We start from the raw sequence: 18,494 nt of genomic DNA on the forward strand, positions 1-18,494 counted from the left end.
TGAGGTGGTGTAACTCACTCTGATGTGATTTCCATTCGTCTGGCCCGGCTCTTACTTTCCCCTTCGTTTAATCCCTCACTTTCTAATCTGCTGGCAGGCTGTAGGAGGAGAAGCCTCCACACAGACGCTCTGCAACGCCGACGCTGCTTCACCGACCTCACACCGTCGGCCCGTTAGGACGTCCGGCTGCCGGTAAAATGACTGCTCCTCTCCACGGTGTGTTGTGCTCGGCTGTCATTGGCTCTGCATGTCTGCCCTGTCTGCTCTGTTTCATGCGTCACTGCTTTCACACGTGTTGTTCTGTTGAATGAAGGTGAGCTGTGCGCTGACTCGGCATACTTCTCTACAACAGTACTGTCTTGTTTACCGAAATGTAGAAGTGAAAACAGGAGTGTCGTTTTACTTCTGCTTTGGTCTCCACCAGTCAAGATGAAGCGGTTCAATCAGAATATTTCGGTCTTCTGAGCAAATCTGTTTCTATCTCAAAACAAGCAAAGCTAAAACAGTTTGTTGTACAAGAAGAAAAGAGAAATACAAGTTAATTTTTTTTTTTTTTTTTTTTTTTTTTTTTTTTTTTTTTTTATAGACAGCAGGTTAAAAAAAACCTAAGAGATTGTGTCACTTTTTTTTGCGACTTTGAAGCCACATTATTTATTTTTTGGCCACTTGAGGGCAAAAAGAAACAAAAAACACTGACATAATATCCATTTATATTGTTAGTGAAGCAACATTAGTATTGAGTTAGATTAATCAGTCCTTTTACTTCTGCTTTGGTCTCCACCAGCTCCTGGAAAACACCTGGCTGTTCACTAGTTCACCAGCTAGTCGCTAACTGTGTCTGTCAGCTGATTGGTGGATTTATCAAAGGTTTCATTGAAACCAGCTGCTGGAAATCAGGTTGGTGACAGAAGAGAGTTAAAAAAAAAACACCCAGTAGATTCTCATAAAACCAAAACTAAGTGAGAATATTTTGTTCTAAAATTTTTGCGGGTCAGTTAGTGAGTTAGTTAGTTCCTTAGTTCGTTCATTCGTTCGTTCCTTAGTTTGTTCGTTAGTGAGCAATCTATGCAGGTTTCTTCACATCTGGCCAAAGGGAACATGTGAAATGTGAAGACTCAGGGTCCTGGTACAAAAACAAATGCCATAATGAACGTTTCAGTGTGTGGAGGATCCATTGTTGACATGAACATTCTCGTGTCTTTCTGATCAGTCTCATTTTAATCTTCTACTTCGTTTAATTCTCTTCATGCACACTTCACCATGTCGATGGAAGGACACTGAACCAGTAACGTTTCTTAAGAAAAGAAAACTGGCTTTGTTCTTGTTTTCCTCTATCAATGATAGATAAAATGTGGTTCTGGCATTATTCATTAAAATAGTAGAAAAACTTTCTTTCCACCTTTCACAATGTCTGCTTTAAAGAGCACATTTACAAATTATAGCAAGCAGCTGTTTCACTGCCCTTTTTCACTGTATCACATGCAGGAAGGCTGCAGCACTATCAACAGGAGGTTAAATAAAGTGGAGGTAATTGACTTCAAAAGTATCGGCACATGGCATTGAAGTTAATGATAATTCAATTCAATTTTATTTATATAGCGCCAAATGATAAGGGAATGAATTACTTAAATTTGGTCACAGCATCATCAGACAGACATCTTTTAAATTAGGATTTTTTTTTTCCCCCAAATACTTTATAGTCCATTATTGCAAATTTTAAAGTTACAAAAAAAATGTTCGTACAAAAGAGGGTTTTGAGGAAATACGACTAAATGTTCCGTTTCTGTCATATACTGTATGTCAGAACAGGGGTATGGTTATATATATAAATAGTTCACTAACATTTTAAAAGCCAATATATATGTATATATCATGAATTGCACTGCTGAGGCTGTCGTTGTCAACATCACCATGAATATTTAAGTCCCCCAGTTTGATCACTTTATCTACTAAGGCGGTGCACGTGGGCGATAAACAACAACAAATAGAATAGGATATATTTTTCCGGCTGCAGCTGGTTTCAGATCAGAAACCAACAGCAACATATGAAAGTTTGAATTATTCATTTTTGAGTTTTTGTTATGCCAAGTTCAGATTTTTCAGATCAGTTTAGTAAAGAAAGAAGATTTTCTTGAAAGGATTGTCTTTATGATAACAGGCCATACCACAAGAGGAAGAATAGTTTTTTCCTGAACTGGTGTGTGTGTGTGTGTGTGTGTGTGCTAACAGATGTGACATGAGTGAATGGCCCCTCATATAGCTGACATGACAGCAGATGATCCTGAGGGCCTGTGGGTGTCCAGCCCTGCAGGAGAGGTGAAGCTGAGACCTGAACGTGGGCTGAACGAACTCAACAGCTGCAACCACGAAGCGACGTGCTGCCACGTGGACATGCTCACTGAGAGGTAACACAACGCCAGGAATCAGCACTATCACACACTTACGGTGTGGAGCTGCCACTGTAGTTTGAACCCGTCTGAAGGCCACATTTAAAGGTGGAGCTATTTTATATTCTCTGCTGAAAACAAGCCCTGATGGACATTTCTGCAGCCAGCATGCAAACTGCTCATTCTCTCAAAGCTCGTGACAGATGTGGCATGTGGATGGATTATTTATTTATTTGACCTTTATTTAACCAGGTAATATCAATTGAGAACCAATTCTCATTTACAATGATGACCTGTCAGCACAGTCCTGAGGTGCATGTTTTTGGATGATGGGAGGAAGCCGGAGAACCCGGAGAGAACCCACGCAAGCACAGGGAGAACATGCAAACTCCACACAGAAAGGCCCAGGACCGGATTCGAACCCAGAACCTTTTTGCTGTGAGGCGACAGTGCTAACCACTGCACCACCGTGCCGCCTTATCTTGGCAAAGGTGCAGTGATTTATAAATTTGTGAACCAAATTTAAATAAAAACAGAATGTGATTATTTGCAAATCCCATAAACCCATATTTAATTGAAAATTGACCAAAGACAAAAATAAATTATGTTTTATAAAAAATATCTGCTCAATTTGAATTTGATGGCCACTGGGACAGGCTCAACAAAAGACTGGCCAAGTTGTCTAATGCTAAAAAAAACACCTGGTGGACTGATAACTAATCAGGTTACCATGGCAACAGATCAGTAAGATGATTGGGTATAAAAGATGATTTCAGAGAGGCGGAGTCTCTCAGCAGTGAAGATGGGGAGAGGTTCACCACTCTGAAAGACTGTGTTGGAAAATAGTTCAACAATCTAAGAATAATGTTCCTCAACGTAAAACTACAAAGAATTAGTGGATTTCATCGTCTACGGTTCATAATATTACCTTTCAGCCGGCCTCCTCTGACTGCTCTGTGTCCTTGTGTGTGCAGTGAGGATCTGTTCTGCAGGATCTGCCATGAAGGCCGGGCCTCCGGGGAGCTCCTGTCCCTGTGCCAGTGTGCCGGTAGCCTGGCCATGGTGCACCAGAGCTGCCTGGAGCACTGGCTGTCTGCCTCCAACAGCACCCACTGTGAGCTCTGCCAACACCAGTTTGCACTGGAGCGCCTGCCGAAGCCTCTGACCGAGGTAGGACCATCGTACGCAGCGCTGGGACGCTGTTCTCACTGCTGAGAGGGTTTTATTGATCCAAGCATTCACATATCAGTCGAGTAAACCACTGAGATTAGTACCTTCACTTAGACACACTGGCTATGACCAATATCTGGACTAAGATACAGTAGATACAGTAGATACAGTAGATACAGTAGATAGATAGATAGATAGATAGATAGATAGATAGATAGATAGATAGATAGATAGATAGATAGATAGATAGATAGATAGATAGATAGATATTAGATGGATGGATGGATAGATGGATAGATAGATGGATGGATGGATGGATAATAGATATAGTTAATATATAGTTGATAGATAGATAGATAATAGGTAATAGATAGATAGAAAGAAAGATAACTGTTCACAGACGATGGTTTTCAGAAGTGTTCCTGAGCCCATGCAGTGATTTCCACTACAGATTTGTGTCTGCAAAGTTGTCTGAGGGGCCTGAAGAAAAAAAACCTCGTTTTGGTTTTCGGCCTCGTCCCTCGCATACATCAGCAGAACAAAACACTGAAAATAATGATTTATTTGGGAGAAAATGTGATTCCTAGTTGAACACAGGGAGACCCGGTGTGAGCAGCCTCTCAGAGGCCCGTTGTCAGTCACAATGCTGGGTTTGGTACCAGTACCGGGACCAGAGACTACAGGACAAGTAACGGACAGAAGAAGCAGAGAAGCCCAGCTCTTTTTTCTGAATGACACAGCAGGTGTCACAGTCAGTGGGAGGAGCTTATGGGCAGGTTGCTGTCTTCACGTTGGAGAGCCTGCTGCTGTTAGCTCGACCGCCTCTAAAGCCACTTAGCCGGAGAGCTAGATTAGAAGGTGTTCCCCTGCCTACCAGTGAAGCCTATCAGTGGCCTCGGCCTCCTCCTGCTCCTCCGACTGGATGTGTGGTCGGACAGTAATCTGCTGATTAAGCACCATGTGGTCTGTCGGGTTAAGCTACGCACTGAACAGCATAAGCCTGCTTCCAGGCAACGCTGCATACAGGTGATGTCACCTCTGTGGCTGATAAGGTGTGTGTGTGTGTGTGTGTGTGTGTGTGTGTGTGTGTGTGTGTGTGACATTTCTGATGTGTGTAAAAATCACAGACTACAGAGTCTGAGTGCAGTTTGTTACCTGGTAGTGAATTAAAGTCCTAAATACAGTCATAGATCATAGAACATAGAACGTAGAAGATCTATGTTCTATGTTCTATGATCTATGTTCTGTTCTATGTTCTATGTTCAATGTTCTATGCTCTATGATTTATGTTCTGAACGAAGGGGAACTCCGGTCATCACACACTCACACTTGAAGTTGTCCGTTATTCAGAGAGAAGGAAATGAAGCAGATTTTTTTGTAATGTGATTCCACCTTAATAAATGCAGGAGTTTGCTGATCTAACGCTGCGTTCAAACGGTGTTGTATTCACCGTGTACACGAGAAGAGTGCGTATGAACAGCGCCCTCTTGTGGAATTCACGATGTGGAACTTTTCTACAAGCCTCAAGTTTTCACGAGACATGTTTGTTGACGTGTACAGAAAGGTCAGAGGTCATGGAGGTTTATGTGTGGTTGGTTGTTAAGTTAATATATTGTAATTTTAGTCATGTAGAGTTTGTCTTCGTAACTTAGATAACAGTCTACGTCTGAGGAACATGTTGATCTTCCCAACGGACTCACCTTTTCCATCTGTATCTTTGTATTTTCAGCATTATGTTACCCTGTTAGCTCGCTAAATCATTAGCCTCTTTGGCTTCTAGACGCCGTCCATGTCGGTGTTTTTTGGGACTTAACCACTTGAACGGCGAGCATACGGTGCACACGACTGCCTGTGTTGTAACCGCGAGTGGACAAGTTCCATCTGAACGCAGCACAACTCTTCTTGAAGCCCATCTTCAGTGTGAGCACAGTCTCATCAGCATCAATCATGACAAACACGTTACACCTTCCAACAAACAATATTATGGAGAGATGTCAGGGCATCGATGAAGAGGATGAGGGTGTAAACCTGTTTACAAACAATATTAATGTCAACAACACATTAAAAACACCTGAAAAAAACAATAAATGAACATTTAACTGACCCATCAATCAGACTGGGAGCGAAGGAACCTTCGATAACTATAATCATACAAAATTTTACAAATTCATTAAACAATCAATAAAAATAAACAAGGAAAAACGTTTCTAATGTGCAACCAGAGTTGAGACTTTTAATTTGATTGAACATCACATCTGGATTAAATAAAATGATATACCCAAATAAAATGTGGTCTATAGTTAGATTTAATCATTCCAAGTAAACTGATTTTTAATCTGTGTTTTCTTCAATAATGTCATGTTTAGTGAATAAATATCACCAAGTACATGAGAGAGTGCATGATCACCACTTCTCCACATTCAGGTTCCTGCAGGATGAAGAGAGAGTTTTTAGTTGTACTAGTTGTGTTAGTTGTAAAAGTGTCTTCATGCAGCCGATCACAGGATCCAAACACTCGGAGATACTTTCCACGTGTTTCCATCGAGCCCTACAGGATGTGGAGCTGGACTTATGTGGTATAACGTGCTGTTACTGAGCCCCCGCCCTCCTCTTCCTCCCTGCAGTGGTTGTGTTCTCCGTCCATGCGGCAGCAGAGGAGGACGCTGTGCGGCGACGCGGCGTGTTTCCTCTTCATCACGCCGCTGGCCAGCCTGTCGGGGTGGCTGTGTGTCCAAGGAGCCATGGACCTCCACTACACCAACGGCATGGAGGCCCTGGGGCTGCTGGTGCTCACGCTGGCCCTCTTCATCATCTACGTGTTCTGGGCCATGGTGAGTTAGAGTCTGTTCATTCAGACAGAACATGAGGTGATTATTTCAAAACCCTCAGAGTGGTGTCACCTTAACTATCATGAACTGCACAGTTCGTCATGATCTGTGTCCACTTCCCCAAATATGACTGTGACCGGGTCACCTGACAGGGAAGCCACTACGCCACCCAGACAATACTTAAATACTCAAGCACTTTAAAAAAGAGCTTCTAGTTTCAAATGAAACATTTATGAAGAATTACGCAGGTGCATTCCTCCAATTAGGAAGAAAGTTAAAGGTATAAATGTCTTTACTACAAAAGGATGTTACAAAAACTCAAAAATGTCCAGAGATGCTCACTGGAGGGTGGAGCAAGTGCCTCACCACCACCCATATGGAAAACACACATTGGTCACACTCGCACTGAAAGACAAGAACACAGAGGTTAAGAAGACAGCAATAACTGGCATGCAGGAGACGACCCAGGAAAAGAAAAGGATAGCGCCACCTAGTGGCCAACAGTCCTGTTACAAAAGAACCAGCGACCTGCAACAGCTGGTTTACAGATAACAATCAGGAAAACTCCCTGGAGGATGAACAACTGATATAAGTGCTCCAGATAATATTTGAGCACGCAGCCACACAAGATATAAATATAAAATAGCCAAGAAGGCCGGCTAGTTAAATGGGTCCACGAACCAAAATCAGACTAAATCAAGTAGGCAACAAACACAACAAAGAAACCAAAGTAAGGGGAGTAACTAAGGGACAACAGATCTCCTCCTGACAGGGCAAATAAACTCACTATTAACAAGTAGAAACAATAGTCATATAATAACCAGGTGGGCGGCCATGAATCACAGCAGGGAGCCTCACTCATCACATGCAATAACAGATTGGACTGTTAATATAAAATTATTGGTTCACAGATCAAATCAGTTCTTAAAGAATGACTAACGTTTGAGTCAATACTTCTTGGGAACACAATATTGACAAAAAAACAAGTCCAGCTCCGCAGCATGTTGGAGTTTTCTCAGTTGTCAACATGTGACCTACAGGTATGGTGCTGGATTTGACCTTTGACCTATGCCAGCTCTACCCACATTTGTCGGCTCTGTTGTTTTGCCAGGTGTCTGTGCGCTACCACGTGCATCTGTTTACCACGTGGAAGAAGACGGACCAGACGGTGCGGCTGACGGTTCCCCCGTCCGCCCAGACGAGGTGTCACCAGCTGACGCCGTTCATCAACGCGCTCAGCAAAGACACCAACAAGGAGACCATGGTGTAGAGAGACCAGAGTCTCCTCAGAGAGACGGGACATGTCCCGGTCCTGAAGACATGGGAGGAGGAGGAGGGTTACACCGGTGTTACCACCAGCGTTACCATGGAAACTGTCTCCGGAAGAGAAGGTGAAAATCTCAGCTATAAACGGATGAAAACTGATGTCAGTCTGAGTCTGGATACTGTGGACATTTTTATATTTTATATAGTCTTCAGGGACGATCAGGATCTTCTCCTGAAGACGATGATGAGTTCTGGACGAAGCTGCAGATCTTATTTTTACCACATCGTGGATTTAAGTCCAGATCACGACCTGATGAGGACCGTTGCATCTTTGTGGTTCGAGTGTCGTCGATGAAAGCGTGTTTGAACCGAGAACTTCCTGCAGACACAAACAGTTCCAACAGGCTCGTCATTCATGGCACCGCTGAAAGTTAGATTTGTTCAGGTTTTGACACATCTGTCTGAAACATGTGCCTCCAAATACACAGACGGTGACGGGAGTTTGGTTCATAGAGAAACAGGCGGCAGGAGATTCTTCACACCTCGTAGTCGTCACTACTTTTAAACTGTTAGTCATGTTTTAGTCAAATAAACATATTTAACGAGGCATGACAAAATTATTGGAGCGTTAGCAGCTGATAAAACATGTCACTGCTGCCTCCCAACTAAAGCAGGGTGATTCTTTTATACCCTGTGATGTCTTTTTATCAGTCACAGGTGATGTAACAGCTGCAGGTAACAATACTCAATGTCACCTCAATTATTTGGTCTTCTGAAGTGCAGTCACGTTAACGACTGGCTGTTCTTTCAACTGACCAGCAGGTGGCGGTAACACGTTGAGAGATGCACCATGCCAACAGAAGCAGAGAGGAAGACATCATGTTAGTGAACATGGAGGTTAACAAAGGTTTTGGAAGGATGGAAATGCCACCGACATGTTTGTTAGACCTCAACAATACACAACCCGTCCCACTGATGAGAACGTCACTTTGGTTTTGGCCTCTTCAGTCAGCTGGAGGCACAGAGGACACCAGGCCATCTTCGTTTGGTTGGTATTTGGTCATAAAGTTTTGGACAAATACAAATTCTCACCTCCTGAATAAAACGTCACCATTGTTTCCTTCACGTCGTGGAACATCTGGACACCAGCAGCAGCTTCCTAGTCAGAGACCGAGACATCCTGCAGCATCTTTGATTTGACATAACTTGTATCACTTAACAAAAAAAACCTTTTCAGCAACAAACCTGTATTTTCGACCCACATAAAGGTTGCCAGGAAATCTGTCTGGTTTGATTCTTATTTCCTTCGGTTGTAACTGCTGCACTCTGCCAACTGCTGATAAAGACGAGGGTGGACCAACAAGGTCCTGTTGAACAGCACAGCGACGTGCACGGAGCAGGAGGAAGATGGAACCAATAATGAGTACAAATTTTATCGCTTCATCAAAATCAGCACCTGAGTTACACGTTTTTGGAAACGCTGGTCACGTCCGTCTGTGATTTCTCCGTCGACATAACCAGAGGACGCACATCAAACTCGAACGTCTTCGGAAAGTCTACGTCGATGAAGCAGTGAGCCGGCCAGGTGTTCTGATGACATCATGTTTCAAGAGGGGGCGGAGCTTCACTGTCCAAGACCAATGAAAGATCGTCAGGTCAGGAGACACCAGCTGGGTTTCCTTTGTGTCACCGTGAATTCGCCCCCCGGAGTCAGACTGTCAACACCGAGTTCCACCGGGACCTTCTGAGGGGAACATTCAGTGTGGACCACCTGAACTGTGTCGCCATGGCAACAGGCTCCTCCAACATGACAACACAGCACTCACAGCACTGGTGCTTCTTTCTGTTCCCCAATAACTTGTCACAAACTTTGATGTTTCTCTGCTCAACTTTCAGGTGCTTCAGAAAAAAAGAAAAAGAAAACCACCACTGCTCACAAAAGCTTGTGGAGCTCATGAGCTGATTTTGATTAAGTGGTGAAACTTGAGTTCTTACTCACCAAGGTTGCAGCTTCTCCACACATCATGATGCTGCACACTGTTCACACGCAACAAGAGCAGTCTTTAAACTTACTGATCCAGTCTCAACCAGAGGAGACGAGTCGGTGCAAAAATCAAATGCGTTTGTTTTCTTTTTGGACAAAAATAGACGTGTGGATTTGACCTGTCCGAAACACACAGGTGTGTGGAGTTAACTCTATTATTAAGATGATTATTGTTATATCTTGAGCATACAAGGTCAGAGGAAGCAGAAAACTCAGACATTTGAAAACCTGAACCAGAACTTTTAGTTAGATTTAATGTGAAGATTTCTGAAAATGTTTTTGGGGATAATTTTGGTGAACCGACACTTTAACTCGCTGCTGAAACTTCCACCACATTACATGTGCTGTAATACACAGTCATATAGAGGCAAGCGTCTGGATTTAAATTCTTTAGAAAACTTTATTGGGCCAATAATTTTATTTAAATCTCACACACACACACACACACACACACACACACACACACACACACACACACGATGAAATCAGGGCAGAGCTCCTCTTGTGCAGTCGGAGCGATGAAGATGAGGTTGATCTGTTGCTGTAAGGCGTCGCAGCTGTTCACAGTCAAACGGGTCGCCGTCCTGCAGGAAGCAGAGAGCAGGTCCAGGTGATGGAGGACGCAGCACGTCCAGGTGATGGAGGACACCAGGAGACGGACAATCACATGAGAGCACAACTGGCCTCCTCAGATATGTCCTGAGGGGGACAAAAAGAACCAACTGCAGTGTCATCACATTTAATCCATGGTGGAGGAGCTGGGTTAGCACAGAGCATGCAGTCAGAGGGGAGCAAGGCAGCCGGCAGCCGTTACCGTGGAAACCACAGGGAGACCCCGATTACTGGGTTTGGATGTTTCCTTTTAATTGAAAGGACTGTTGCTCTAATGGTGTGTCCAGGCTCGCTGCTCACCTCAGACTCCCCAGTTGAGAGCGTTCCCATGACGACAATAAAAGAGGCAACAGAAAATCTGCTTTTTGAAGACAGCAAAGTGACAAACAACCTCGTCATCGCCTTGGTAGACCATGACAGGGAAGAAATGGAGTCATACGCAACATTTCTACGTGTTTTTTGTTTTTTTAGGAGATAAAGTTTAAAACAGGCAGAAAACTACTCTGATAAATGAACAATGAAGTTACTTTTTTTTTTTTTAAGCGAATCCATTTCACCACAAACGTTGCCATGACGACTGACGTCAGACCGACTTCTCGAAACACTCAAAAACTTCAGACTTTCCAAGTGGGGAAGTTCCCAGTTCAGGTGATTTCTCCCACTTCTCACTTGCTTTTGAACGCACCATATAAACCGTCCGTTATGAATCCTCCAGTTCAGATTCTGTCCGTCACCATCTTTGCTAATTCGGAGCGGTTTGGAGCAGGAAGTGACCATATTTGGACGAGCTGGGGGAGGAGCCAGCGGTGGATCTGACCGATCTGATTGGAAACCTGACGATACTACGTCCCGCCCACCGATAGCTGTAACCTGACTGCACCGCAGGCCTGTCAATCAAACAGACACGCCCCCAAAAACAGGTCTTCTTGAATCTTCTTTTCTAATGAATGAGGGATTATTTTCAGATGGACCTCCAGAAAACTAATAAGAAGGAGTGACTTTAGCTAACAACACCGAGATAACTGATGGACACATTTTATTCACTTTGGATTTGATGAGAGAAGTTGAATGGGAGTCTATGGAGCCGGAGGCTTTTTGGAGCCGACCTCTAGTGGCACTCGCTGGTATTGCAGCTGAAGACACTTCTGGATCAGAACCATTTTACAGACCTGAAGCTACGAACTCTTTTACATTCAGTCTGTGGTCTGGACACACTGAGCTGTTAGTTGAACACCGGTTGATGAGCAGCTTTATGATCAAGAGTTATCACTAATGTAATGTTAAATCAGGCAGAAGTTCTTAAACATGCCGTGTTGTGAGCAGCACAGAGACAGCATGCAGACGGGCGTCCTCACCTACTGCACAGAGCAACACTTCTTCTTCTTCCTCTTGGGCTTCAGCGTGGCGGGAAACAACGAGGACGTCAGGTTTGATACAGTAAAGAGTTTCTGCCTTTAACAAACCTCATGACTCGGCATCTTTACCTGTCTGCGAAAGCGCTGGATGTCACTGCCGGCCACGAACTCTTCATCAAACTCCAGCTCGGCGTCTCCTCCTCCTCCTCCCTGCGTGCTCACACTGCGCTCGGCCACCTCCTGGAAAGATCACATGACGTCTTTGTGAATATGTTGGAAAGACTTTGATTTAGCTCGACATCTGACTCAAAAAGGCTTTGACCAAAAGACCTTTTAAAAAGGTTCATGTCCCCACTTTCAGGTTCTGTTTTCAAGGTGTGCAAAGGTGCATTCTGGGACATGGAGTTTGCTTCACTGACCTCGTGGTCGGGGTTCAGGAGGATCACCCTGACATCACTGACGGACCCCCAACTCCTGTGACCCTGCAGAACCAGGTCACCTGACAGAGCCTCCTCCTCCGAGTCTGCTGACCAGATCTGAGGCACACATTAAAACCATGTTTCCCTCCGATCATGCGTGTTTCCCTGATCATGCGTGTTTCCCTGATCATACGTGTTTCCCTCCAGTCGATCAGCTGTAACGACTCACCGTGAGCGTCTGACCTCCAGCCAGGACGCAGGATGACGGGATGTGGAAGGAAATATCTCCAGAATCTGTGAACTTCCTCCGAACCACCCAGCCGCCTAGTGGCTGCTCCTGGAAACGCAGGAAGGAGAACGCAGCAGTTACAATCCTCCTCTCTATTTTAACTTCCTCAGCACAGACAAACCTCAACAACATGGAAATGAAGTTTTTTGGCTATTAAAACGTAAATTCACTGAAACCAGACAACTTTTTCTGCTGCTGCTGTTGTTGTTTTTCAGGATTTTTCCGTGACTAGAAAGCTGCACAGAAAAAGTCTCAACACTGATGATCACTGCTCCGTAGAGAAGCTTGTTTGAAGCATCACTTCATTAACACCAGTCTGAGTGTGACGGTGGACGATATTCATTGAAGAATAATAATAATAAGAAGAAGAAGAAGAAGAAGAAGAAGAAGAATTCCTCCACGGCAGCCTTACGGTGTCCGAGTTGTTCTTCAGCCGGACGTATTTCCCGTCCACGTCGATCTCGGCCACGCTCACGGCGCCGCGCTCCGCTGACTGACTGGACATCTTGTAGGCGGGCGAGCTGCCCGACACGCCCTCGTGTTTCCGTTTCCTCCCTCGGACCCGGCGGCCGCCGTGTTCGTGTGCCGGCGGTCCGGCTGAGCGCTGGGACGGGGACGGAGACAGCTGCAGCCTGACAACACAGACAAACACTCTCTGGGACTCCAGCAGAACATCAGAACAGGAACCGTGCCGTGCGATGGACGGACGACGCTCGGTACCTCTGCTCCTCCACCTCCAGCATCTTCCTGTAGGCGTTGATCTCCATGTCCAGAGCCAGCTTCACGTCCAGCAGGTTCTCGTAGTCCTCCAGCTGACTGAACATCTGGCTCCTCATCTTCAGAAGCTCCTGCTCCTTCTGACTCAGCTTCTGCTGCCACATCTCCCGCTCCCGGTCCAGAGCCCTCTCCAGCTCCTGGGACCGGCTCTCCAGAACCCTTTTCTGTCAGAGACAAACGTCAGCAGCAGCAACATCATTACCAGGACACACCAGAACAATACAGCTGGGCCCGATACGACACAAACACCTGGATCACAGACATTAAAGTCCAACAGGATTTTTAGATTAAAGATGAACAATAAGGAGCTAAACAACAACAACAACAAGCTTCAAGTCAGAGACACATAAAACATACAGGAAATGAACATTTTATTCATTTGTTGGCACGTTTTAATGAATTTGTTTGCACGTTTATATAGATGGAGAGAGACAGCTCAGCACGGCAGGCTTTATAGGTGGTCAACTGACACGAAGCAGGTGCAGCGAACTTCACACTGGGAGGAGAAAGACTGTTTGTTGTGCCTCTCTCTCTCTCTCTCTCTCTCTCTCTCTCTCTCTATATATATATATATATATATACTTATCTGGTGCGAACAAATTATTTAAAACATGCGAACGAAATGCTATTTCATGCACACAATCTAAATTCTGTTTTCCCTCTATGGCCAGTAGGGGGCGCCGTAGGCAGGAGATTTCTATGACTATGATGTTTTCTATGATTTCTTCCCTCAGTGTGTTTTGGACTGAATGTTCGACAGAGGCAGGATATCGTTTAGTTTCTCTCCCCGATGTAAAACACCGAGGTGGTCATCAACTCACCAAACCAACACCGGGAGGTTCATAACCACGTCCGAGTTATTGTGCTGAAACAATCATTTTTACATCTGCTGTGCGAAATGATTTCTGCTGAACAGGAGTCGATTTGACCCGTGTGTCCGTCATCAGATGGAAACCAGCCGGTACATTTAAATGGCTGAAGGTGCTGATTGGGAGTTCTTGTTGCTACCAGCAGGACTCTGGTTTCTGTTGCTCCGTGTTCCATCCGTTTCCAGCTGAACTCACATCTTTCTGGTGCTGCTGCAGCTGCGAGCTGAGCGTCTCCACGCGGAGCCTCGAGCTCGCCAGCTCGTCTCTGGTGGCCGACGCCACGTCGTTCTTCTCCAGCGCCGCCTGCTGGGCGTTCTGCAACTGTAGAAAGAGCCGAAGCAAAAACAAAAAAAGCTTTTAAATTCAGGAAAATAAAAAGCATTGTGCGGTAACGTTTTCTGAGCGGCGTGTTTGAACCTTTGAACTGAAGGTGCGGTCGATCTCCTCTTTGTACTGCTGCAGCTGAGACTCGTGGTCCCGACGCAGCTGCTGCATCGTCTCCGACAGTTTACTCTCAAACTCTCGGTGACGTCCCGTCTCCACCTCCACCAGGCGGCTCTCGTGTCGGCTTCGGATCTCCAGGATCTCCTGTGGAAATATTTAAAAAAGATAAACGATGGTGAGCTTCCATTTTTTGCTTCTGAATTGATGAAGGATCTTAAATAATCAGAATCACAATTTGTGTCTTTAACAGCTGGAAATACTTTGAAAAGATGTTGATGTTTTCAAGAATCTTGAAATAGTTTATTATTATTCTTGTTTCTCAGTAACTCACATCTTCAAGCCTGATTCATCCCACTGGAACGAGATTCTGTTACTCACTGATGCTGGTTTAATGTTGTGTGTGTGTGTGTGTGTGTGTGTGTGTGTGTGTGTGTGTGTTACCTGTTCCCCGATGTTCCTCTGGAGTTCCAGCTGTTCTCTCAGTGTTTGCACCTGGTTCTCCATTTCTACTCTTCTTAAGATCTCAGAGCTCAGCTGGTTCTTAGTGTCGGCCAGTACAGCCTCGACCTGGAGACACACACACGGACACACACGGACACACATCAACCTTTAGCCTGTCAAACACTTCCTTCCTTTTAATGTATGTGGAGAATTTTGATTGATTGTTGCCATGACAACAGACTTTGATTGTCTTTTGACCCACAACACAAGAAAACCCAGGACTCTTACTGTGGAGTCGTGTTGTTTCAAACCACACTGACAGGAAATGACCTCATCATGTGAACACATGAGCCTCCAAAATATCTGCAGCTTTAATTATTTTACCCAGAATTCAGTGTGTTTTTGTGTCCTCTGTTTAACACTCAATAAACACTCTGATCCTTCTGTCCAGCAGCAGTGGAGAAGAAACACTTTGTGTTCAGGAACAGCTGCAGCTTCCTCACACGCTTTTAATTTGAAAATCCTTTACGATGGTGGCCCCGCCCCTTCCTCTACGGAGCCAAGATGTCCAGAGCTTCACACTTCTTTTTTGGAGCGTTTTGAGTGCATCATCCTGGTACTTGTAGTGTTCTGATGTTAGTACACAAGTACAACATCTGGAAAACCGCATCGGTCGGCACAAAACGTCGCCGTTGAATGTTTCAGTGTCGACAACATCAGACAGGTTCTATCAACCAGCTCCACGAGTCACAGACCCGTGGAGCTGTCGGGCTCCTGAACCGGACCTGACCCACTTATGAGTGCTACACTTCATACCTGAGGAGGAGAAACACATCGAGACGGGAAGGTTTCAAAATGAGAAAACAACAGAGAGACTTCAGCTCATCCAGAGCCAAGAGGAGAGAACATCGGTCCACTTCCAGCCGCTGACTACCGACTACCTGGAAGACACAGGACTGACTTTAAGCTCCTCCTCCTCGCATATGAAGCTCTTAATTGGCTCGGGCCAAGTTACTTTCTGGTGAACTATGTTCCTTCATGGAGGTTCAGCAGCTTGGGTCGGTTCTGCTCCAAACTACGTGCAGATATCAGGGAAACATTTCTCTTTACTTCAGCCTTTAACCAGCGACTCCTGAAGCTCTCCTGCACTCTGAACTACCGCACCATCTCAATGCATTTTGCTTTATTTAATATTTTAACTCTGTGTTTAATTTGATGTATTTTATTTCTTTTCTATATTTCTAAATGTTCCTTTATATGTTAAACACTACGTCATGTTCTTGCTGTAAACCACTTTCATGCCGAATTTATTGTATGAAAGGTGCTTTACAAATAAAGTTTATTATTATTCCTGGTTTCCTTCTGAAGCCGGTCTTAATGCCGAGCTCGGCTAACCTCTGTGTCCAACCCTCCGACTTCCTGTCTGTCCATCAGTGTGACTGATGTCTGTGGTTCCTACGTTTTCCAGCTGTCCCTGCAGGTCGGAGACGTCCTCGCTCAGCGTCCTGTTGTCAGACAGCAGCTTGGTGAACTCGGCATCCTTGGAGGTCAGAGTGGCCTCCACCTCCCTCCACTGGGCCACGGCGTTGGCCAGCTCGCTCTCCTTCTTCTGGTTCCTGTCGGACACATCGGCACAACGATCGCATCATCCATCAAATAAATATCTGCATCCATGTTTCATGTTGCCTTGACAACAGAAGTCAGAAGATGTCAGCTGATCACCTCTGCTTGTCAAAGGCAACATAAAACTAGAACTCACTTGTTTATTGGGGATCAATATTCACATGTTTTATGAAACATTAAAATGGTTGGGAGGACTTTTGTTTTGGACAGGTTTGGGTCCCATCACCTCTGAGGGGCAGCAGGGAGCTCGTGACCTTTAAAAAGTGCGTTGACGTGTTGAGTGGTGTGTTTGAGGGCAGATTGTATTTAATAAGAACTTTAAACTGGAGTTTATTATAACGGAAAAAACTCCCGACGGGGTGTAAATACCTGGCCTGGAGCTTCCGGTACTCCTCGCACAGATTTCCGTACTCGATCTGCAGCCGGGCCCTCTCCCCGGCCAGCCCGTCCAGAGACTTCCTAACATCGGCCAACTCCTCCTCGTACAGCCGGCGCACGTTGTCCATCTCGCGGCTCTTCGACTCGTCCTTGTCCTCCAGCTGCAGCAGCATGAAGGACCGCTCGCCCTCCAGCTCCTGGACCCGCTGGATGTAGTTGGCGAGGCGGTCGTTGAGATGTCGGAGGTCATCTTTCTCCTGGACGCGGGACATGCAGGTCGGGCTGGTGCTGGCGGAGGACAGGCCGGCGGCGGCGGCGACGCTGCGGCGGCTGGCGGAGCGGCTGGCGGAGCGGCTGGAGCGGCTACCGGGGGCGGCGGGGGTGGAGGTGGCCGAGGCCATGATGGTGGACGGCAGCTCGGTCTTCGTCAAGTGATCCAGACGGTTCGGTCGGTTCCTCCAAACGTCAACACAACTACGGGCCGCAGTGAGGTTCACCCATCCGAACTAACAAGCAATGATGCGGCCCGAACAGCTGATATAAAAGTCACGTGGAGGCCCTGCCGGTGAGTTCCCAGGTCAATGCGGCACGCGGGACTCTCACCTGGGCTCCTACCTGCCTGGGCTCCTACCTGCCTGGCAATTAGCTCTTCTCCAGCAGTAAAGTCGTCCACAGCTGAAATGAATCAAATCAGACGAGTTGACGCACTGAGACAGTGAAGAGCGCAAACAGCGTCAGGAGACCCAGATTTACGCTCAGTGTTTCCGGGTAAGACTTTCAAAATAAAACTATGACTCTTACAATCGCGTGAAGAATAACAGTTTAATTTAAGGTTCATTTAAAAAAAAAAAAAATCAAAAAAAAATAAAATCAATATATCCTTATTGTCGCAAATAATCAATAATAAGAAATTATTGGTGACGTTTACACTCGCACACATTTGTTTGTTAGCCTTGAAATTAAAGAAAAAAATGAAAGAAAACACCACATTTCATTTTTGCCAAATTATACTTGTTCAGGTAAATTTCCACAACCATTATCTACAGGCTGCTGTTTGGGAAAGAAAGATAAGTTTAATGAGCCTTTTGTTTGGACGATATTATATTCTGCTGTAGACCAGTAATGTGTCAAATTACCAAAATAATAAAACCGATAACACAAAACAGGAGAAAAAGTCCTAATGACTCCTGAACAGGAAAGGCCATGCAGCATTTAATAAACAAAGACATAGATGAAATACATGATAATGATTTAAAAGTGGAGCTGATTAGATAGTACAGTTGATGAAGATAATAACGTTATGTACTGAGAAGGAAGAAATATAAAAATGCACTATATCATACGTTAAGTTCATGACACTGAATTATTTATTAAATATAACAAATTAAACAGCATTCTATGGCAGATCAATTTCTGTGATAAATTGTTATGATTTTACTCTGAAGGTAAAACCGCTCCACTTCCGGTCCGTGTCGGTGAAACTGGGCACGTTTGACGTCGGTGAGGTTCTTGCAGAACATCAGCTGACGGAGATGACTCGTCAAAAGCCGGCTGCTGATGACACTCATCACAAGACCACGTTAGAGGGAACC

General features: G+C 45.1%; 2 protein-coding genes across 3 annotated transcripts; one reads left to right on the plus strand and one right to left on the minus strand.

Moving 5' to 3' along the window:
- The first annotated feature begins 2,265 nt into the window (after positions 1–2,265).
- LOC138212492 (E3 ubiquitin-protein ligase MARCHF3) lies at positions 2,266–7,655 on the plus strand. Its single transcript, XM_069172886.1, has 4 exons — positions 2,266–2,405; positions 3,362–3,557; positions 6,182–6,388; positions 7,497–7,655. Exons 1-4 carry the CDS (start codon positions 2,266–2,268, stop codon positions 7,653–7,655), a joined length of 702 nt encoding a protein of 233 aa, XP_069028987.1.
- A 2,426-nt stretch (positions 7,656–10,081) lies between these two features.
- lmnl3 (lamin L3) lies at positions 10,082–17,624 on the minus strand. 2 transcript variants are annotated; one of them, XM_069172926.1, is made up of 12 exons: positions 16,894–17,624; positions 16,361–16,517; positions 14,902–15,027; positions 14,434–14,604; positions 14,212–14,337; positions 13,091–13,311; positions 12,783–13,002; positions 12,311–12,418; positions 12,082–12,198; positions 11,792–11,902; positions 11,663–11,701; positions 10,082–10,394 (listed from the first exon to the last, which is right to left on the minus strand). In XM_069172926.1, exons 1-11 carry the CDS (start codon positions 17,301–17,303, stop codon positions 11,663–11,665), a joined length of 1,806 nt encoding a protein of 601 aa, XP_069029027.1. In that variant the 5' UTR covers positions 17,304–17,624; the 3' UTR covers positions 10,082–10,394. The 2 variants fall into 2 exon arrangements, with proteins under 2 accessions (XP_069029027.1, XP_069029028.1); XM_069172927.1 differs by lacking the exon at positions 11,663–11,701.
- Positions 17,625–18,494: the final 870 nt, after the last annotated feature.

This window comes from Embiotoca jacksoni, unplaced genomic scaffold (assembly GCF_022577435.1).
Source record: "Embiotoca jacksoni isolate LCO1_2020_lvr unplaced genomic scaffold, fEmbJac1.0.p SCAF_56, whole genome shotgun sequence".
Lineage (NCBI taxonomy): Eukaryota > Metazoa > Chordata > Actinopteri > Embiotocidae > Embiotoca > Embiotoca jacksoni.